Source organism: Phalaenopsis equestris, unplaced genomic scaffold, assembly GCF_001263595.1.
Source record: "Phalaenopsis equestris unplaced genomic scaffold, ASM126359v1 Scaffold000507, whole genome shotgun sequence".
NCBI classification, from domain to species: domain Eukaryota; kingdom Viridiplantae; phylum Streptophyta; class Magnoliopsida; order Asparagales; family Orchidaceae; genus Phalaenopsis; species Phalaenopsis equestris.
In genome coordinates, this window is record NW_018164947.1 from 697,768 (window position 1) to 721,089 (window position 23,322).

Genomic DNA, 23,322 nt, shown 5'->3' on the forward strand with positions numbered 1-23,322 from the left:
TCTTTACCCTTACTGCAGATACTATAAAGAACATTGGTTAATTTATAGTTTGAATAGCCTTGAAGGTTAGCTAAGCAAGAAAGATACTAGCTCTCACTCTAGAGTTCCCTCTTTTCCCTCCACCTGGGGGCTAATATCTCGTATTAAAACCTAAAATTATCTCGTATCCTGGGGGCTAATATCTCGTATTAAAACCTAAAATTATAAATTAGATTGGGGACTTTAGCCTGTCACTCTAAAGTCCTCTAATTCTACACCCTTTAAAAGTTTATTTCCCTATTTATTTGCACTCAATCCCATGAACTACATTCTCATTCATGAAATCAATATGTGATTCTAACTATTTGTTCACTGAGACAATACTATCTCGGATCTTACATGTTCTCACAACAGATATTAACTTCTCAATTGACCAAATCAAGAAGTAGATGAAGTGCAAGGTTTCAAATCATCACAATTTGTTCCAACATTGAAGCCTAATACTTACACAACTTTCCTTAAATATTTAATCACTTATCATTTTAAGGAAAAAATATAAAGAAAACTACTCACAATCCATGGAGAAAACACAACCACACATGAGTTGAAAAGTAAAAATCATGCACACAAACAAGAAATCTAAATTAAAACCATTCTCAATTGACCAAATCAAGAAGTAGATGAAGTGCAAGGTTTCAAATCATCACAATTTGTTCCAACATTGAAGCCTAATACTTACACAACTTTCCTTAAATATTTAATCACTTATCATTTTAAGGAAAAAATATAAAGAAAACTACTCACAATCCATGGAGAAAACACAACCACACATGAGTTGAAAAGTAAAAATCATGCACACAAACAAGAAATCTAAATTAAAACCAAGTGTAATCACAAAGATAAGCACTTATCTCAAATCTCCTTCACAAAAAGTCTTGAAGTTCCTTTGAATTCTCTTCCTTCACTCACAATACAAACTAAAACTACAAACTAAAGCGCAAAATAAAAAGAAAAGGTGGCCGGCAGGGGCGGGGGCGATGGGCAGCGATGGCGACTTAGATGGATGATGGCTGGAAAGTTGATGGGTGGCTGGCCTCCTCTCTTGGAAGATTTAAGTCTTTTCTTATAAAAATCAAAGGGGTGTCTTAGTGTCTCTTTAAACAGGTGTCTACATTCAATGAATCTTTTATAAGTTGCCTCCTCAAAAGCCAATTGAATGAATTTTTGTGTCTATGGGATTTTTCCCACGTTTTTATTAAGGGTTGCTTCAAACACCTCTTCAGAAATCCGTTCAAATTAAATATATCATCAAATAACTATATTTGGCGCTTAAGCGTGGGGTACCTGGCGTATAGGCGCGAGATCTCTGACGCTTATGTGTCAGTCTTGGGTGTTTAGGCGCCCCAGTTCATTTTTGCACATTTATTCATTTTTTCTCCAAATTAAACCATTTTCACTCCTTTTAGCAAATTACATCCATTTGATTGTGCCTAAAAGAAAAACACACAAATATCTTTCATTAAAGTGCAATATCTCAAAAATAGGTATAATAATGTGTATAAAATTACTATATATTTTAGGTGTAACACATGTCACCGACTAAATGTAGATCCATTTGTCTGAGCAGTAAAATAAAAATCAGGACTTCAACCATGATGTTACTGGAACCCATCTGAGAGGAGGTGTAGAAGTTGAGAGGCTAACTAAATCTGAGAAGTGTGGTACCCCTCTTGGATTTCTAATGTCATGGTGGTCCAGAAGGCCAGTAGCAAATAAAGGATGTGCATGGGTTTCACGAACCTGAATTCAAAGTGCTCGAAGAATAGTTACCTGCTATCAAGGATCGACAGGCTGACAGACACTATTGTTGGTTACTCTGTTCTATTTTTTTTGGCATCATCAAAACAAAATGCACCTAGCTGATGTAGAAAAAATCCTCTTTTATTACTAGTGATGGAATTTATCGTTACAATGTAATGCCCAAAAAATGTTAGTCCAACATACTAACATATGATTGATGTAATTTTTGCAAATCAAAAAATAAATAAAAATTAACATAGACACAGACGATGTACAAGTTAAGAGTCGATCAGCCAAACAACACATCAAATACTTAAAAAAACCTTTCTAAACACTTAAAAAAATCAATATGAGATTAAATCTATTAAAATGTACATTTGAAGCCTTGATTGATAAGTTTCTTCGATATCTTTTAACCCCAAAAAATTCTAGGCAATTTTTTACTGGTCATCTCCTTAGAATACTAAAGAAGTTTAAAAATTGACCGGTTAAATAGCAGGACTTAGTCATTTTTTTCCCAAATCAAGAAATAAGTGTGTTGCCTTCTTGAAAGAATTGAAAAAAGCTAAACTTTTTGTGTGGACGACTAAATGTGAGGAATCCTTCAAAAGCCTCAAGCACTCTCTTGCATCTCCACCTCTGCTCCAGAGCTTGAAACCGAAGGAAAAACTTTCTTTATACAAAAGATTAAGGCCATAACAGATCTGATCAGTCCTGGTCAGCGAAGAATTTGAGAAATAATATCCAGCGTATTACACCAGTTGAGTCCCCAGAGATTCTGAGCTATGGTATTTGATTATAAAAGAGCTAACATTTGCTTTGATTAGATCAAAATGAAGAATTTGACCCTACTTTCAAGTACATCCCATTCGATTCATTATCCACTACCCATTAAAGTACGTCTTCACCTTATCAGAGGATTCTACTCGACTAGTCAAATGGGTGGTAGAACTAAGCAAGTTTGATATCTCATATGCCCTCCAAATGACAATCAATGTGCATTCGTCTTGGCGAACTTCTCTGAACCGGAGGAAGTAGAAAAAGGGATGGTGATTGGTGGATATACTTGGACCCTATTTATCGATGGCGCATCCAACTGGTCAAGAGCAGGGCTTTGGTTGTTCTTAAGCAATCCAACGAGTGAAAACATTTACTACTTGGCTATGGTAAGTTTCCAGGTAACTAACAATCAAACAAAGTTAAGAGGGGGCTCCCAACTGATGGTGAATCATATCAATGAAGGGTTCGAGACAAAAGATGTAATGATGATGAAGTAGCTCTTAAAAGTGAAGGAAATTTTTGGGAGATTTCCTAGTTTCAGGATTGAGCACTTTAAAAGGAGGATAATCAAATTGTCAACCTTATATCTAGGATTTTTTGCTTAGATGAAGGATCACCACAGAAACTTGACCGACCCTCCATCAAAGAACCTCAAATCATGGAGCTATAGATAGAAGGAAAGAAGAGCTGAACGGACCCTTACATCCATTACTTAGAAATGAGAGAAATTATGAAGAGGTTACGAATATGAGGAGATTCATATTTAAAGTTGCCCAGTACTTGATGATCGAAGGGAATTTATTTTAAAATTTTACCATCTCCTTTTATTTGAGGTGCATCAAAGAAGATGATATCGAAGAAGTCATCCAAAAATTTCACTCTATGGAATGTGATCGAGACTCCAAAAAAAATAAAAAAACTCTTGCCTATAGAATCCAATGATAAGGTTATTTTTGGCTGACATTATTAAAAGATGCAGAGGAGTATTTTCAGTAGTGCGAGCAAAATTAAAAATACAGCCTACTATGACACCAACCTAGCCACAAACTTCATTTTATTGTTAGCGCATGGTCATTCACCATGTGTAGACTTGATTTACTCGGACCATTTCCACCATCAAGGGGGCAACACAAGTTCCTTCTAGTTGATGTGGGTCACTTCTCTAAATTGATTGTGACAAAGACACTTGTTTATATTACTACATAGGTCATATAGAATTTTATTTGGACGAACCCGATATTTTTGTACAACTTACGACTCATCATCTTTACGGATAACAAAACCCAGTTTGCTAATAAGAGAGTCCAAGATTTTTGTAAAAGCTAAAAGTTAAATCTCAAATATGCCTCACTACATTAACCTCGATCAAACAAACAAGCTGAAGCCGTAAAAAAATTATTCTTATTATGGTGAGAAAAAGGTAGAAGGAGCCAAAGGAAAACATATTGATGTACTCCTCTCGATACTTTGGATAACCTGAACGAGACCACCAACATTGACCGGGCAAACTACAGTAGTCAAAGGGTTCTAAACACCTCAGTTTTTGACAAAGAAAACTTAATAGAGTGACAAGAAGCGAATGATGAATGAGGGATGCTCATGCTAGACTTGACAGAAGAAAATTAGGCATACTCAACGCTTCGACTAGAGGAAGTTAAAAGGAAGATCATTCGATATTATAACAAGCACGTCCAAGAGAAAGCTCTTGCTCTTGGGGATCTAGTATTGAGAAAAAGCAGACCTTGCTGCTCGAGAATAGACAATCGAAAGCTGGACTAAACATGGAATGATCCTTGCATCATCAACCAGAAAGTCAAACCCAAAGTGTACAAGCTAAAGACCCATGTAGGGAACGAAGTACCCTAAATCTTGAGTAGAGATGTTCTAAAGAGATTTTTTCCTTGAACATTCATTCTATTAAAGTTATTAAACGAACATTTTTTGCTTCTTGTAATCCCAAATTTCTTTTCTTAAAGCTCAAGAGGTAAAAAACTTTATGTAAGAAAACCCAGGGGACTAAAAGTGAAAGAGTCATCAAAACAACCTATGCACACTTGGGGAACTAAGATTCTCCAAAGATACTACCAAGAATGATGTCAAAATCATTGAATCGTAAAAATCACCCCAAAGGACAATCGGGGGGAGGGGCGGGGGATTTCCTTGCCACAAACTTCAATTCTAAAGCTGAGATTTGATGAAAAAAAGTGGAGGTGATTCCCTGCTTCTTAAGAACAAGCTATGCGAAGGGTATGGTGATAATCATCCCAAAAATAGGGAGCTCAGGCAACTGCCTCCCATAGAGATTGGACGCAACCTTAAGAAGTCTATCTCAATGACTAGGCCCCATATTAGTGAAAGGTAAGCATCGGGCTTCAACGCCTTCCGAATCTATACAAGTCACAACATATGCCACTCTGTTAAATAAAAAAAAGGTTCAATCTCGCTACCAGGATCGTTCAGTTGGTCTTAAAATTTACACCACTCAAACATTAACTCATCACTATAGATGATTCGCTACCCGACAGCGACAAACTTTGTGAGGGGTATCTAGGCGATGATCTTAGGGATCAACTCAGAAAAAATGGCAAGTTAATCAAACAATGGAACTCACACCATCCTAAATTCAATTCATACAAAGGAAAAAAATCATCCTAAGGGCTAAGCTCTGATTGACCAATAGGCATAATACAAGAGAAACCACAGAAAAATGAAAATGTAAGATAAATATTGAGGTATGAACCAAAGAGAAATTTAATTTATTTCACAAAAAAAGGTTACATTTTCTTGCATGAATTTTTCAACAATTGCTTCCATGTATTTTCCCAAAATAGGAAAGCTATTCCAAAATAAAAAAAATATATAAAAAAACAACATAATGTTAGACAACGGAGGACTCCGCGATTTCCCTAACATTCTCTTCCTCGGATTTCTCTACTTCGTCAGTACGATGAACATTTTCCTTGCCCGTCAAGTCGACCCCTTTGTCCTCGGGATCCAACAGAAGTGCAGTAAACTCCTCAAACTCAAACTATGAACAATGACTACTTATCCAACTTTTTCCTTGCCACAAACTTCAGTTCTAAAGCTGAAATTTGATAAAAAAATTGGAGGTAATTCCCTGCTTCATAAGGACAAGCTATGCGAAGGGTATGGTGCAATCATCCCAAAAAAAGGGAGCTCAGGCAACTGCCTCCCATAGAGATTGGACCCAACCTTAATAAGTCTATCTCAATGATTAGGCCCCATGCTTATGAAAGGAAAGCACCAGGCTTCAACACCTTTCAAATCTATACGGGTCGCAACATATGCCACTCTGTTAAAAAAAAGTTGAATCTTGATGTCAGGATCGTCCGGTTGGTCCTAAAATTTACACCACTCAAACGTTAACTCATCCCTATAAATGATTCGCTACCCGACAACGACGAGCTTCATGAGGGGTATCGAGGCGATCATCTTAGGGATCAACTCAAAAAAAATGGCAAGTTAATGAAACAATGGAACTCACATCATCTTAAATTCAATTCTTACAAAGGAAAAAAAAAATCACCGCAAGGGCCAGACTCTGATTGGCCAATAGGTATAATACAAGAGAAACCACAGAAAAATGAGAATGTAAGATAAATATTGAGGTATGAACCAAAGAGAAATTTAGTTTATTTCACAAAAAGTTACATTTTCTTGCATGTATTCTTCAGAACAATTGCTTGCATGTATTTTGTCAAAACAGGAAAGCTATACCAAAATAAAAAAAAATAAAAAAATAAAAAAACAACACAAGGTTAGACAATGGAGGACTCTGCGATTTCCTTAGCATTCTCTTGCTCGCTTTCACTACTCCCTCAGTATGATGAACATTTTCCTTGCCTGTCAGATCGACCCCTTTGTCCTCAGAATCTAAGAGAAGTGTAGTAAACTCCTCAAACTCAAACTATGAACAATGAATACCTATCCACCCTTTTTCTTGCCACAAACTTTAGTTCTAAAGCTGAGATTTGATAAAAAAAAAATTGGAGGCGATTCCCTGCTTCGTAAGGACAAGCTATGCTATGGGTATGGTGAAAATCATCCCAAAAAAGGGGAGCTCAGGCAACTGCCTTCCATAGAGATTGGACCCAACCTTAAGAAGTCTAACTCAATGACTAGGCCCCATGTCAATGAAAGAAAAACTTCGAGCTTCAATGCCTTCTGAATCTATACAGGTCACAACATATGCCACTCTGTTAAATAAAAAAAAGTTGAATCTTGATGTCAAGATCATCCAGTTGGACCTAAAATTTACACCACTAAAACATTAACTCATCCCTATAGATGATTCACTACCCGACTGCGACAAGCTTCGTGAGGGGTATCGAGGAAATCATCTTAGGGATCTACGCAAAAAAAAAAGGCAAGTTATCCAAACAATGGAACTCACACCATCCTAAATTCAATTCATACAAAGGAAAAAGATCACCCCAAAGGCCAGGCTCTGATTGGCCAATAGGTATAATACAAGAGAAACCACAAAAAATTGCAAATGTAAGATAAAATTTTGAGGTATGAACCAAAGAGAATTTTAATTTATTTCACAAAAAAAGGTTACATTTTCTTGCATTTATTCTTTAGAACAGGTGCTTGCATGTATTTTCCTAAAACAAGAAAGATATTCCAAAATAAAAAAAAAATAAAATAAAAAAACAACACAAGGTTAGACAATGGAGGACTCTGCGATTTCCTTAGCATTCTCTTGCTCAACTTTCTCTACTCCCTCAGTACGATGAACATTTTCCTTGCCAGTCAGGTTGAACCCTTCGTCCTCAGGATCCAAGAGAAGTGTAGTAAACTCCTCAAACTCAAGCTATTTAGGGCCGATCAACTTTTTTTTCACAAATTTTTCAATGGTGAGGGAGGTGTCGACCTCAATCTGACTAGAGAGCCCCTCAACGTGCTCCTCTTTAGTGATCAACAAAGAAACCCTCTTCTTGAGCCCTTGATTCTCCTTGAGGAGAACAGTGATCTTTTCCTCATGGTCACGAGCCTCCGAGGCTCTCTTGCCAAAAAGCATTTTCAGCCTTCTTTGGCCATAATTGCTCGCCTCTTCAACTTATTAATTTTTAAAGCTGAACTCTCGGCCCTTTTCATTTGTTCTGTCAAGGAGAATCGCTTGAAAGTGCTAAGCCTTCCAAACTAAGGTGTGGTATCGATCAGTCGTCTACAACATATCTGTCTCGGGATCCTAGTAATTTCTTGATCCACCAAAATAATATACTGTTTTAAGTACATATTTTATGCTTATTTTTTGTGATATTCCACTTTAAAGAAGTGTATTTTCATGTTTTTGTTGAATGTATATCATCTTTAGGTATTTGGAGCAAAAATGACAAAAAGGATGAAATTTGGAACAAAATCAACAAATTTTGGAATTCTGGCGCATGATGCGCCGTTTGACAAAGTTTGGCGCATGATGCACAAGAGACGATTTTTTGCAGATTAAGGTTGTTCGAGACGAATTTTGTGTGAATTTCAAAGGGACACTTGTTCTACACACCTATTGGAGTAACTCAATGCATCTATACACTTTGAAAGTTTCTTTTATGAAGGGATATGTCTCTTAGATCAAATGACACATCTTTTAAATTCAAAATAGTTGACTTTTGGAGGGAATTTTAGAGGGAATTTTAAATTCCTTTTGAGAGAGGCAACCCAAAATAAAAGAGAGATTTTTCAAGGAGTTGAATGGGGGACGGAAAGTACAAGAAATTGGGGGTGGCGTGAAAGGCAAGGAGCGAAGAAGAGGAGATTTTCTTCTAGGGTTGTATGAGGAGAGGGAATGTGAGAGATTTCTTCTTCATTACACTTCTAAGAGAGAATTGAGTGTGCTTGTAAGGAGAGAAAGACTTGGAGAGAATCTCTAGGGATTTGCTTGGGAAAGATTGTGAGATAAGTTATGTTCTTTATTTTTTTTATTTTGTAAACTTATTTTTATATATGAAATTCGAGTTTTATCGTATCATTCTCATGAATTTTGAGTAGTCTTCTTTATCCTTCTCCCTAGTTTGAGATATGCTTTTATGAAGAATTGATTTTGTTTTCTATGGCTTTAAATGTCAATAATTTGTGATAATTTGAACTCCGATCTTCATTTACTTTTCGATTTGACCAATTGAAATGTTAAAACATGTTAAAAAACATATGTTCTGAAAAGGGATATGATTTCTACAACAGGGGCAGAATCACATTTGATTTCATGGGAGAGTATGTCATCCATGGAATTCAGTGCAAATAAATAGAGAAATATACTTTGTTGGATGCATAATTTGAGATTTTAAGGCGACGTATTAAAATCCCCAAATTGGTCCAGTTGATTGGAAACTAATGCGAGATTGTTAGCCCTCAGGGGAGAGAGTAGTGGGAAGTCGCTTATGGTCGTCTGTTTGACCACGATGGCTGTGGGGTTAAGCTCTTCAGGAACAGGCTGGATGGGTGCTTTAACAAAAAAACACATGATCGTCAGCAAGAATCAAGAGTTTCACAGGAGGATCAACCGATCGTCCTTCGGGTTATTTCTTGATCTTTTTCTGCTGTGACCCGATGAGTGAATTAGAAGATCACACCTGATCTGCTTAGTCGACAACTTTCTTTTTCTTCGCAACTCTCATCTTACTGGTTCCCCTATCATGCTTCTCATCCGTCGATCTTTTCTTATCCTCTGATTCCTTTTGGTCCTTGGCTCTCTTACTACCGAGGGCCTTAAATAGCGTGTCCTTATAGTGGGATGTTGCTTCAGGAACCTCTTCACCGACCATTACAAAAGACTCACACAAAAAACAAGCACCACACAAGGAGAGAATGAAAGGAATATGAAGCATAGCCTTCAACTCCTTGCAGTCTATTTATCATATCCATGAACACATAAATCTAGGAAAGTCATTTATTATGCAATTATTCCATCATAAATTAGATTCATCTTCTTGTATTTTTTATATTATAAAAACATTCTCTTTATTTTTTTTTTAGCACGACTTAAAAAAAAACCAGGGAATTAAATATGTATACAAAAAATAATGTCAACATGAATCTCGAAGAAATTCAACGACCAAACACGATATTGGTCGAGGAAGGATTTGCCAACCGATTATCATCAACTCAAATCACAACGAGAGAATCTGTCAAATCGAATCTATGATTAATCAGATCATTCACCCATGAGCTTTTGTCCCTGAGAAAGCTACAATCGAACCGATCAACCTTACGCAGACCGATCGATAACAATTTTTCACCCTGGAAAACCCATAGGCTTTGTGAAATATTAAAATAACCCCCTCCACTATTCTAATAAATAGAGAGCATAAATGTAATTTTAAGCCTTTACCCTCTTATACCTATAAATAGGGGGTCATTTTTCAAATATAGGTCACACATTTCTATTTTTCATTATTGCTCTCTATCAAACCTCTCTTCTATGCTCTATTTCTTGGGTGTGCCACCTGAATAAATTTTGATTCAACAAGTCTTCTATTAAAATTTTCTATTTAGAATATTATATTTTTATTTGTTGCATAACACTATGCATTTGAAAGTATAACATGGATGTGTCTGAAGAAAACAAAAATAAAGTATATGTGTTAGATATGTAAATAAATAGGAATTAAATAATATGCATGTAAATCTTTTTTAGTTTTTTATTGGTCATAATTTGATCCCAAATGAAAATTGAGATATTTTTTTAAAATAAATATGCAATGAGGATATTTAACTAAATACTTATATTATGAGAGAAATAAAATAAAATTTCCCAATAAGAGCTAAAAACTACTGAGCATTTACAATCATATCACACAATTCATATCTATTTACCTACCAAACACAAGCATTTATAATTAGGACCATTTCTTCAAAATTTAATTATCACTATCATTATCTTTTTAAAAGTGAAATACATATTTTCATGAATAATTTTATGACACCAATGTATTGTAAGTATACATATTAAACTTATGGCGTTAGATATGTAAATACATAATAATTATTTAGTATATATGTAGTATTTTCAAAACTTTTGGAAGAGTTAAAAAATTTCAAGGGGATTTACATACAACAAAATAAGTACATTATGTAATCTTCGGTATTCATTGTGGTTGATCCGGTAGAGAGGGATCCCTGACAATTCATCTTCCAAGTATCTGATCGGAAAACACAAAGCTCCCATCAAAGAAATCAATGACCATTCAAACCAAGAACTGCAATTTTTCACAGAGAAGATGCCTGACAATGTAGCCGAAACCGTCAATGGGCAAGTAAGGCGGGCAACCCTCAGGGCAACAATATAAATTTGACAGAAGGCTGTTGTGACAAGGTGAGAGGATTTCCGGCGAATGAATCCAGCCTCATTGTGCTTTTGCATTTGATGAACTTGGAGGTAGAGGATGCCTTAGAAAAGAAGGTCAAAATTGGAAACAAGGCTCCTCATTTCCTAGTATTGACATAGACCTGCTCTTGCGACTCAAGTATTAAAAAAAGAATTGAGTAGTTACGGTTATACATATATATTAAAGTTCAGGTGTGTTATGTTTTGCATATCGTGCATATAAATACCCTAAATCTAAATAATTTTCACTTTGGGGAGTCCCAAATTAACCATTTTTAAATTTCATGAGGGGACGGTATCCTGAATTTCGCAAGTTCGTCTGACTCGTGTTTGCCGACCGTCTCTGTTTGTTGACACATCAGCCCTAATTTCCATGCTCGTGTGCACTGGAACGCCATTCGGCTTCCCTTCTCTAATTCCAAAGGATCTGATTAACTGAAAAGTGGGCGAGGAGCTCTCACCTCCCGCTCACATGGCGAAACGCCAGACGGAGAGCGTTCCGCTCTCCAAATTTGGCATTCTTGTCGCGCAGCTAGAGTCCATCGTCGCTTCGGCCTCTCAGCAGCACCCGGAACCGCTCCTCTGCTTTGATCTCCTCTCCGCGCTAGTAGCCGCCATTGAAGAAGAGTCCCAGGTCTTATATTCGGATTTGCCTTGAAAGATCGATCCCTCTCATTCCCATATTTTGTTGTTTCGAGAGTTGTTCAGATTGCCTTACTTCCACATCTGCTTGTTCAGCCTTATCGTTTCCATTTTAGCTATAAATATTGCTACACCTTTGGGTATCATTATCAACGGTATTTTCAGGTGGTTGAACTTGCTAGGTCTGGCTGCTCGAAGTGATTAGTGAAGCTTTTCATTCCTTCACGAGGCAATGATTTTTTTGTTTGGTTCTGTTTTTATTCCTGGACCATGAAGTGGTTTGAACTGCAGCATTGCGTCCCCGTGAACTTATATTTGATACTTGGAATTGATATAGCCACGAAGGGCTTAATACTTTATGGGATCTATTGCTTTGTTCTTTTAAAATTTTTAACGTAATTTTATCTAATTCATTTTTTGTTTTGCTTCGATAAAAATTCTAAGGAAGGGTCATTTAATGCATTATGTTGTTGATGTATGGTCATTCTTTTATCGCAGGAGATTATAGTGCAGTGGCAACGGAAGTGCGAAGATGCCTTGTTTTCTTTGCTTGTTCTGGGAGCTAGGCGTCCCATAAGACGTCTTGCTTCCTTAGCAATGGTGAGGGTAATTGGAAAAGGGGATGGAATTTCGATATATTCTAGAGCAAGCGAAATATGCAAGAGCAAGCAGTCTCCAAGGATGGTTTGCTGATTGCAAACGGAGCGAACCCCTTTCCTCTGCTGGTTTGCCTGACTACATAATGCTTTTTCCTTTAACTTTTGCCTCAGAAAGCCTAAATTTGTTGTTTTTGACAAGCAATTTCAGTTTCTTAGTGATGGAATGAAATTTTAGAACAAGTAATAATTTTTTATTGTTTGGCAGTACTTTCCCCAAAAGATAAGCATTTTAAGTAACCGACAACCTTGAACCAATGTATGTTACTTAGTCCTTGAGTGTCAAACCATTTTCAATGCTCTTAAAAGCTAATTTGTTAATGGAAATCTGAAGAACCATAAAAAAAAGCTACAAATTACTCGCAAGTTTTGCCTTCAACATCTAAAATGAATTGCCTTTTATCTGAATTCATTTCACTTACCATGAATTAATCATAAATTCCTGATGAACAAGCATTACAATGTTTTTATCTATCTCAATCACTTACAATGATATTGATTTTTTTTTCTTGCCCCTAGAACTGCTGTCAAGCAAATATTGACGATTTATTGATATTCTCACAATCATAAACATCTTATTGGAAAGTTTTCACAAAGTTAACGAAACTTTAGGTGCTTGTCGTGTCTGAGCCACTTGAGCGCTTTATGTGATGAGGATATCTTCTTTATTATTGGAGAAGTTACATTTAGAAACATTCAGACCAGCTATGTTTACTGATTTGGGCAATATTAAAATGAAAAACACAGTGAGTTGAGGATAGTTGAATTTGAGTTACAAGATTTACACGTGATGTAAGTTGGAAACCTAAAATGAAGAGCAACCACTATTGAGAAAGCTAAAAGGGCATCTTTTGAATGATAGTAAAAATCATATTAAAGGAGTTTCTTGAAGATAAGTGGTAAAGTTTATGTGTAAAGGATAATAAACAAATGTTTAGACTAAATCACTTTGCATGGAGAGGTGTCAATTAAGTTTAATAGGTAACTTTAAGTGGAATGAATTGTAACAAATTCTCGAAATCTCTCCTTTAATGATTTCTATATGAAGAATTTTAATCATAAATACAATACTGCAGAAATAAAATGAGAAGATAGTTAAAAACGGAGAACACGGTAGTGGTACTAGATGAGTGATGATGAACCATTTTTATTCATGTAATTGGCTTTCAGTGGTAATTATAAAATAAAAGAAGTGGCTTTGTTATATTTTTTACTTTAATTTGTTATCTCTATAAAGATTTTGGAGATTCATATTAGAGAATTTTGCTTTGCATAGGAGCAAACAATAAAATTTCTGTTAACTCTCTTTATTTCTTAGTTTGCTTTATTGAGTATTATAACAAATTTTGAATGGAATAGACTTGCGAGTTTGAGATATAAGGTAGAACAAGATTAAGCCCACCGAGATCTTGGAATCAAAAAGAGCACCTGATTGAATTTCTAGGCATGTTAAACATGAGTCACAACTTAGTTGAACATATATATTGAGGTTTGGCCAACATTTGATTAGTTTTGTAGATAATAGACTTTCCTCAGCATTTACTCGTTCTGACGTCAATTGCTTCTAAGAGAAGAATGTCAAAGAAGGACATTAATGCTTAGAGTGCTGTGCCTTCCTTCCCCATTAATTGGGTTTAATCAACTCTTGTTGTCATTGGTGCTTTGAACAGTTTAAAGATAAAGCTTGAGATTCTTGCTGCTACAACTCTAGACTCCTCGCCATAGAAGAGAACTCAGACATTGTTTATAGGAGAATGAGATATGTCATTTTAAGTAGTATTTTGAGATGGGATTGGAGCGCTCCCTTAGTAAGGAGGTGATTATTTTATGTATAGTGTTGACACATTTTTCTCCCAATGTTCATGCCATTCTAAAAAGAGTAAAATGGTTATTTGATATGCAAAACATTGCATGATTGACATAAAAGTTTCTTTACTTCATCGAGGTTAGGTGTTTGGTTGGCATTCACTTTTTTTTTTTTGCCATATCATGCTGCCCTTTTTTAAATAGGATTTGAAGCGCAAGTACTTTTTTTGTGAAGGCCGACAATGGGTGTAAGTTCCAAACTATTCCGGATTTGATACTAACAAGACCTTTCAGTTGTCGGCTTACATTGGGTGTGGGCTCTAAAATTCATGGCTTGATCTCTCTTGTTGAGAGTTTTGTATTATTTTGGGTTAAATTTTTAGAAGACTGTTGAGATAGTAGATAAGACACAGTCTATAGGTTTCATTCCCATTTTGTGAGGATTTTAAGATGGGATTTGAAGTTTATCATAGGCGCAAGTTCTTATGGCTAATTACTCATCTCAGTAATAGGAGAGCATTTTCGATTAAGGCTAATCATTATGTGCTAAGTATTTAGACTCAACACGTGATAGTAATAAACTTGAGAGTTTTAAATGATAAAAGGTCATTACTACAAACTTAAAGCAGATGATAGGGTAATAACGAAGAACCCATTTAAGATTTCATGACTCTATTATTCCAAGTCATTTTGGCCTCTAGTCTTCTTAGTCAGACGAGTACCCTCTATTCAGTTATTCGGGTAATGCCTCTCACTACTGCCTGCTGCAAGTAGGACCACCACTTTCTCCCATCATCACAATACTCACATACAATATCCCAACCACCTCCTGCAAATAATATTACCTCTGCCTTCACCTATATATGTAACAATTTTCTCCATAACAAGTTTTAATTTACATCTTTTATTCATATGCAATTTAATCTATATTCTCTATTCTCTATTCTATCCCTGCATTCTCTCTATTCTTTTGCTGTTGTTATTATGGAATTAGATCTCCTTGTGCTCTAACGAGCTTCGATTCCTCACAACCGAACACTACAAGCTTTGCAATGGCAACCTCGCAATCCTCCAAACCACAGGGTAACCTCTCAACCAAAGATGAACAAGGAAGCTGTATTCTCGGTATTCCACCTAATCTTAAATTTCTCACGAGTAATATAAGAAATATTGCTCACACTCAACTCTCTTTTGACAACTATCCACTTGGAAAGCCCAAGTTATCAAATTTTTCTCTGCAAACGGATTTATGGGATACCTAGATGGTAGCATTACTTGCCTGCCTCAATTTCTCTCTTCCCAAACCACCACCCGAACCATCAATCCTACCTATACTATGTGGATTTTAGTGGATCAAAACCTAATATTTGCTCTCTTCTCAATCATTTCACCATCCATTCTACCATACATACTCCATTTATCCACCATCGCAGAAGTATGACTGACGATCTCCAAACGTCTCCAACCTACCAATAGATCTCGGCTAATCCAACTCAAAAATGAGCTCCACCCTATGACAATGAATTCCTTATCCATGACACAATATCTCGCCAAAATTAAAATTAGACAAGGAGGATGTGGCCTTGTATACACTTAATGGATTGCTAGTGCAATGTCAATCATTTAAAATAGCTATCCGAACCAAACTCCAAACGATGGACTTACACCACTTCTACTCACTATTATATAGTGAAGAGATCAATCAACTGAGCGATACACTCAAGGCTGAACCCATTCCTCACCCAGTGCTTGCTCTCGCAGCTCCAAGCGACCACACCTGGAATACATCTCGTGGTCGAGGTAAGAATCAACAGAACAATAAACTAATGAAAGTTGGGAGGTCTCAACCGAAATCCTATATTATTTGTCAAATTTCCGATAAAACAGGTCACCAAACAACAACCTGTTGGCACCGCTAAAACCTCGACTACGCGCCAGTTGACCTCATTTTCTTTAGTCTTGGCTTCTTTCTCTCAGAACCTAGGGTCTAGCTTTAGGAGTTCCTTGTTGACCATCTTAGATGACTAGTATTGGAACCTACCTCACATAGAACTTCAAACCACTTCTTAACCTATTTTTGTGAAGACCTTGCATGAGTGTCCCCAAACACTTTACTTTTAGTTGCAAGGGCTAAGGACCAACATGTGGGGTCCAAAAGTGAGTTCCTACAGAATTAGGAGGCCTTAAGTAAACCCTTCGTGGCTCGACTACAAAAACATCACAAACACACATTTGATGTACATAAACATCACAATTCACTTCACTAAGGCTTACATACATCACACCACTAAAATCAATCTTCAAAATGATTTGTCGCAAGCTAAAATTCGGAGAAAAAAATTAAATTTAACACATTTTTGACCCTATCATCGACGAACTTATTCGGATGACCCCAGATGATGCAATGGACCACGCAAACGCGTTCGAGACGCCGTATTTGACTAGGAAGGACACTCATATTTCTATAATTTCGTGCGCTCAAACAACACAAAAATCAATACAAATAATTAATCAATTTAAGGAGGCGAGTTAGGGTTCAGCTCAGGTTCGATTCGGGCTGAACAAGAGCTAGTTGCACCAAGTCTTTCTTGATACCATGAATTGAATCAGAAATTTTGAATTTCAAACTAACTGCCCAATCTCACTTTAATGGGGTTTAATTAGGAGCTATTTCTTGTCAAATAAAATTGCTCCACAAACAGAAGCCAATTAATCTCCCGCCTAATGCCCTGTAACGGACCTTTTGGAATTATCGGGATACAAGATCCTACTCGTCTCCTTCTTTTGGTGATTCGACTCGCTCCCCCCTTTACCTCTTCTTCTCATCATGCCTCCCTTCTGATTCGACTCGCCATTTTTCTCGTCCGAACAACCACTTGGACTCCCCTTTCGCCTATTCTTCCAGTCAAACCAAGGCCTCATCCTCCCCTCACGCCGAACAGCCCGAAGCCCTCGCCTCATCCTCTCCTCACGCCGAACAGCCTGAAGCCTTGCCTCCCTCTCATCATTAACCTGCTTCGCCCCCCCTCTTTCTCACGCATGACAAGCCACGCTCGACGAGCCCCGTGCGACCAAACCTTCACCTCTGCCTGCTCCTCTCGATCTCGCCTCTTTCCTCCTTGCGACCACAGAGATTCGCCTGCTTCGTCTCCCCCTCTCTCGGCTCGCCTCCTCTTCTCTGCATCGAAGCCCCCCCGCTGGAAACTCTCGCGCTCGACCTCTCCTGCTCTACATCCTTTCTTCCTCGACATCCTCTTTTGCTTGTGCCCGAAGCACCCTCACTCGAAGCCTCCCTCTTCGGCCTGAAGCTCTTCTGCGACTGGCGCTCTTCCTCGCCGGTAAACGGCCAACCTTCGACCAGTCCTCTGCTTCGTTTTTGCTCGGTTTCTTGCTGCTCGCCCAATATTCTTGCTGCTTGCTTGATTTTCCTACGACTTAGGTATTTATGCGGTGAGTTGGCCGTTACTTTGGATCTAAATTTTTCTTTTATAGATTAAATCTGAAGTTTAGTTGTAAGCAATTTGGCATGCTATTCTTCTACTCATGCATTTCATTGTCTCTGTCACTATTTGTGTTTAAACCCAAATAATTAGATCATGCTTATAGTGGTGATCATGATCTGTGCTATTGGAGTTATTTTCTGTTCTTGCACTCACACCTGTTTTTCTTGATATTAGTTCTTTTTATATACTTGTTCAGTTGTGGTAAACTTCAGGCAATTGATTAAAGTGGGGTAGAAGACCCGACAACGATGTTTACATGTTACATCACTCGGGTATTCCCATCAATCTCTAAGTTCTCCTATGCTGAAATTTTAATTGAATGCCTCGATTTTGTGCGATTAAAATGACCCGTGCAGGCACCGAGGAAACATAAAGAATGATGTAGATGTAAGGTTTATGCACATACCACTCAATTTCTGTAAAAAAAAAAAAAACAGAGGATTTACATTTATACCACACATTTCTTATGCATTTACATTTCCAACACCCAAATTTTGAAATTTTCACTAATAAGTTATAACACTTTGGCGTCACAAAACTTTATATTTTATTCTTGATGTGGATTAAAAAAAAAAAGATGGATGAAAGATTTGGGCGGTATAAATGTAAGAATTAAAGTCTAACTTTGAGATATGTTAACACATAGGAATCGTGATATATGCTTGCAAATTTTCATTTGATTTTTCTTGGTCTGTTGCTTGATTTATTTGTTGTTTTTAGAAATGATTAGGGTATCGTTTTGGGGCTGTTATGGACATTGTTTTGGAAATGATTTGGGCACAAATTTGGGCTGATTTCTTGGTTGATTGCCGATTGTTTGGAACTGTTTGAAAGTGCTATTTTGGGTTGCACTATTTGGGCTCGTTTGGCCGCTTATAGGCTACACATTTTTGGTCAATTTGGTGGCTTGTGGGCCGCATTTTTTGGTTTGGTTTCGTAACTTTTGGGTTGCACTTTTTGAGTCTAGTTGGTAGCTTTTGGACTTCATTTTTTTAGGTTGCATTGGATAACTTTCGGGCCAATCAAAACAGTCTTGAATTACATTTAAGCACTCTACTCGAGGGTCAATTTAATTACAGTTGTTGAAAGAATTTAAACGCTTTTAGGTCGATTCACTTGTTGTTTCTCCATTAATTTTGTTGGTTTTGGAAGTGGGTCAGCCTTCTTCTTTCTTTTGTTTTATTTCTCTTGTTAAATGGTTAAGGTTCAGTTTGGCGCAGTTTGTCCTATCGTTTGGCGTTTTCATAACGCCGCGAAGCAGTTTAGTTAGTGCGTTAGGGTCGACCGTCGTGGAACACGCATATGGTTTCATGTTATAACCTGAATGATTTATGACCGCTCCTTTTACTCTGCGTTCTACGTTCCATTGCGGCTTATTACTCCTGAGCCCTCGGTCCCGTCTTTGTTCGGCAAAGTCGAGTCGAAGAGGGGAGGAGGCGACGACTTGGGCACGGTTTCAAGCCGAGAAGGATCATGAAAGATGAGGGAAGGGCTCACCGACGCGATGAGAGGAGGCGGCAGCCGGGTGGTCGCCGACGAGGATTGCCGACCGGTGGCTTGGAGCGAAATCCCGGAGTCGACTAGGGTTTTCGCGAAAACGAGGGTGGCGATTGTCTTGTGTGCGATAGATAGGGGAGAGAGGGTATGCAATGATTTTATAAGGATGATAATAATAATGATATTATTAAATTAATAATAATAATAACAATTATTATTCAATTAATCATCAATCCGCGTATTGTTAGCCTGTACACGTCTTCGCAACAAGGTAGATGTTTTTTCTAACTAAAATCAACGTTCCTGACACATTCGTGCAGTTCGTTTCATTATCCGGGGTTATTCAGACTACTTTTTCAACAATCGGGCATCTATTTCGTCTTGTGGCTTCTGTTTATCTATTATTTTGTTCATACAGTTCTAGTGCAAACAACTTCACTAAATAGAGGCAGAATGATCATTAATCTTACAAAAGTTGCCAATAAGTTGTTCTGCATAAGCTTCCCCAAACAACAAGACTGCTTATTCTGATAATCTGCAGATTATCAGATTATCAGGATAATCTGCTTATTAGCAGATTATTAGTAATATACAACTGCCCCAAACAGACTATAAGTCAAAATGAGAATTTCTGATTTAATTATTTGAAAAACTCTTAAAAAATATTTGAGGATTAGTTGAAAAAAAACTTAATTGAGGGTAAAACTTCTTAAATCACTTCAAGTTTAGGTTAAAGTGTAGACTTCCTATATTTTATGAGCACACCCTAGGTTGGAGTTTATCTTCCTAATTTTCGAATGAATGGTGAAACTAAGCATTTGACTTTAATTCACAAATTAATTAAAATACTAAACATGAGGATACACTAAGACGTGATTTATGACTTTCTACTAGTGAAATTCTTGCCATGACTTAACCTACAGTGAAACTTAATGCTTCAGGATTCGAGCTTGAACTTTACATTCAAATCCTTTTAGCATTTGGAGACATTTCTAATGTCACATATAAATCACATACTCCTGACCATTTAAACGTGACATCGTGTTTTGTTTTGCTCGTTCGTGTTTATTTTCTATGATTTATTTAGATTTTCTTGTACAGGATTTTCTAGCAATTTATCTAAGTTTCTTGCACTTTAGTGTTCTCTTTACTGCATTATTTAATTTACAAAATTTGCAAAACCCCTATGGTAGAGAACTGTAGGACACTCGGCTAGGAGGTACACCGCAATAAGCCACTGATTGAACCCTCGCATGTACTCTTTAAACCCGTAACTCGAAGCTATTACGACATGGAGCTCGGAGTAAACTTCGTTGGCAGCACAACAAACAACATGGAGCAAGCTGCAAGTGTAGGTGATAGACGTTCTACAACAGCAAAATGGATTTACATTAACTAAACTATTCCTTAGAATTAAACAAGTCATAGGACTTCGAGGTGGCTCGCCCAGTGCGACGTAAATGGTCACACTATCTTTAGACTCCTGTGCAACTATGTTGTGCAGCATAAGTCATAACCCGCCTTAGGTTCTAAGAATATTTTTCGGTACGACGTAAACCCTCCTATCTCCTCGGGCTATTTGCATAATCGGTATTATGCAAATGTTAGTCCCAAATAATAAAATTGACAAAATTGAACACTTTGATAACATTATCTCCAAAACGTAGCCACACAATATAATAGATTGAGAAGTCACTGAGTGTTCTCCTCATGATCTGTGATGTCCCCTAGTCCTTCCTTCTATAGGACTCCTAAAATAACTGCTCCCATTTGTTACTTTTTCCCTTGAGCTTCCGCGTCCTACCATAAAAACCTAAAACCTTGAAATCTTCAAGACAAGTGCCTCTGGTAATTATCAAGAGTTTTCTAAAGCGACTTCAGTCATTTGAGATGTAATAACTATATAAGCTTGTCACTATAGGGAACTTGAAACCCAAGTAAACCCTACATAATCTTTATATTAGGTAAGGAAGATTGTCAGTCACACATAAAATGTTCACATGCCAAATGAATGTCACAAATTTCTTAGTTTTCATGATTTTGTCGATCGCGTAGATATGCACTTATCTTTCCAAAAGGTGTATTATTCGCGGTATCGAACTCGATTATGCGAACTATTAGACGAAAGAGATCCATTCAGTCTCATTTTTCAAAATTAAAACACACTATTTTTAAAAATAAAAAAAATCATATACACTTTTACGTTAAATTAAATTTAAAATCATTTTCAAAATAAAAAAGTTGACCGACAGTGCCATCCAACCGAGCCTTTCAAGCTTCGACCACACCCTAGGTTCTGAATACCGGCGCACAACTCACCTAACATCTGATTTCATCCATCTTCAAAAAGTCATGCCAGCTACCGGAGCGGAACAAATACTCGTAGGAAATGGTCAATCTATCTCAGTTCACCACTACGGTAACTACATCCTCACAACGCTCGAGCAGAAGCTTAAACTCTCCAAAATTTGACACTCACCTTTCCTTGCTCATGCCTTTCTCTGTTTAGAAAAAATAATCACTGATAGTAATCTTTCCATTATCTTTAACTCTACTGGTTTCCACATTTTTGATCCTCAGACGAATCGAACAATAATTCGAGGCAAATGTTCAAATGGACTGTACCCAATCCAACCTTCGGCTCCCAAATCTCGATTGGAAGCACCTCATAAAGCCTTCGTTACAACCATCTCCAATCCACTCATATGGCACAAGCGCTTGGGCCACCCACTTGCCATTGTCATGTTAAAGTTGTAATTGTAACAAGAGTGACAAATTACCTTTTTCCTCGTTGGCTTCACATTTTTATTTACCTTTTCAACTTATTCACTTAGAAGTATGGGGACCCTCCCCAATTTTCTCTAATCAAGGATATAAAGATTACATTTTTTTTATTAACGATTATTCCAAGTTCTGTTGGTTATTTCTTATGCACCATAGATTTGAAACCACTCAAAAATGCATTCTCTTCATAAAGACGATCCAAACTTAGTTTAAAACAACCATCAATATACTATGCTCCGATGGAGGTGGAGAAAACAATAACGCCACCCTTCATTCTTTCCTATCCCAAGAAGGAATTCTGCATCAATTCTCCTGCTCGCATACACCGAAACAAAACGGTGTTGCCGAACACAAGCATTGTCACCTAATTGAAACAACAAGAACACTTCTCTATGCTGCCTCTGTTTCGTTCAATTTTTGGGTGGACACACTTCAAACAACACTATACCTAATTAATCGTATGCCTTCCAAGAATAACAATTTTATCTCTACCTGTGAACAACTACATAAAGAATCTCCAACTTACTTCCATCTAAGAGTGTTTGGTTTTTCTTATTACCCATGGCTAAAGCATACGAGACGTCATAAATTAGCACCTCGTTCCATCCTGTGCGCTTTCCTTGGCTATTCTCCCACACATAAAGGCTTCAAATGTTATAACCGTGCATCAGACAAAATTATAATATCAAGGCACGTCATATTCCACGAAAACTCTTTTCCATTCAAAAACCTCACTCACAATACATCTACCAGCTCTACTAATCCTACACAAATCTACCAAATTGTGGTCTAATCCACTCCTCGTCCTGCCATCGATCACTCCAACTACCTCACCTTCTCCCACAATCACTTCTCTATTCCACGCTCCTGTAACACTAGCAAGACATCTCAATCCCTCCTCAACATTCCCATGCCACTGCAACTCCCCACGACAACCAATCCGACAATTCCCTCGTCAACACATGTTCCCCATCCCATGCTCACCCGAAAAAAAAACTAGACACCTGAAACCTATCAAAAAGCTCAACCTTTCCCACTAATTCTAAGAAAATTCGGACCCCACCTCATTCACCCAAGCTGTTAAACTACCTCATTGGCGAAAGGCCATGTCCGAGGAATTTCATGCATTCCAAGCTCAAACTAGATGGGATTTAGTTCCCCTCCCACCAAACTAGGAAGCTCGTGGGTGTCGGTAGACATATCGCACAAAATTCCATCCCGATTGAATGTGGCCCGACATAAGGCTTGCTTTGTCGCTTAGGGCTACAAACAGGAAGTCAACGTCAATTACTTTGAAACTTTTAGTCTAGTTGTCAAAATGGCCACTCTCCGCCTTCTGTTCACTCTTGCCTTTAACAAGCAGTGGCCACTACTCCAATTCGACATCGTTAATGCATTGTTGCATGGAACACTTGAAGAGAATTTATTTGTAGCGACTGATGGACTTCAATGATCCCAACTTCCTAAATTATGTATGCCTACTCAAGAAAGCATTATAAGGCCTCAAACAATCGCCTCATCAATGGTT

The 23,322-nt window shown here is 37.4% G+C and overlaps 1 protein-coding gene across 1 annotated transcript in view; it reads left to right on the top strand.

The window, feature by feature from the left end:
- Positions 1-11,211: 11,211 nt before the first annotated feature.
- LOC110028265 (HEAT repeat-containing protein 5B) overlaps positions 11,212-23,322 on the top strand; it is a 168,556-nt gene continuing 156,445 nt past the window's right edge. Inside the window, 3 exon segments of the mRNA XM_020730035.1 lie at positions 11,212-11,540; positions 12,047-12,190; positions 12,192-12,273. Of these exon segments, the coding sequence (XP_020585694.1) occupies positions 11,379-11,540; positions 12,047-12,190; positions 12,192-12,273 (388 nt within the window). The 5' untranslated portion in view covers positions 11,212-11,378.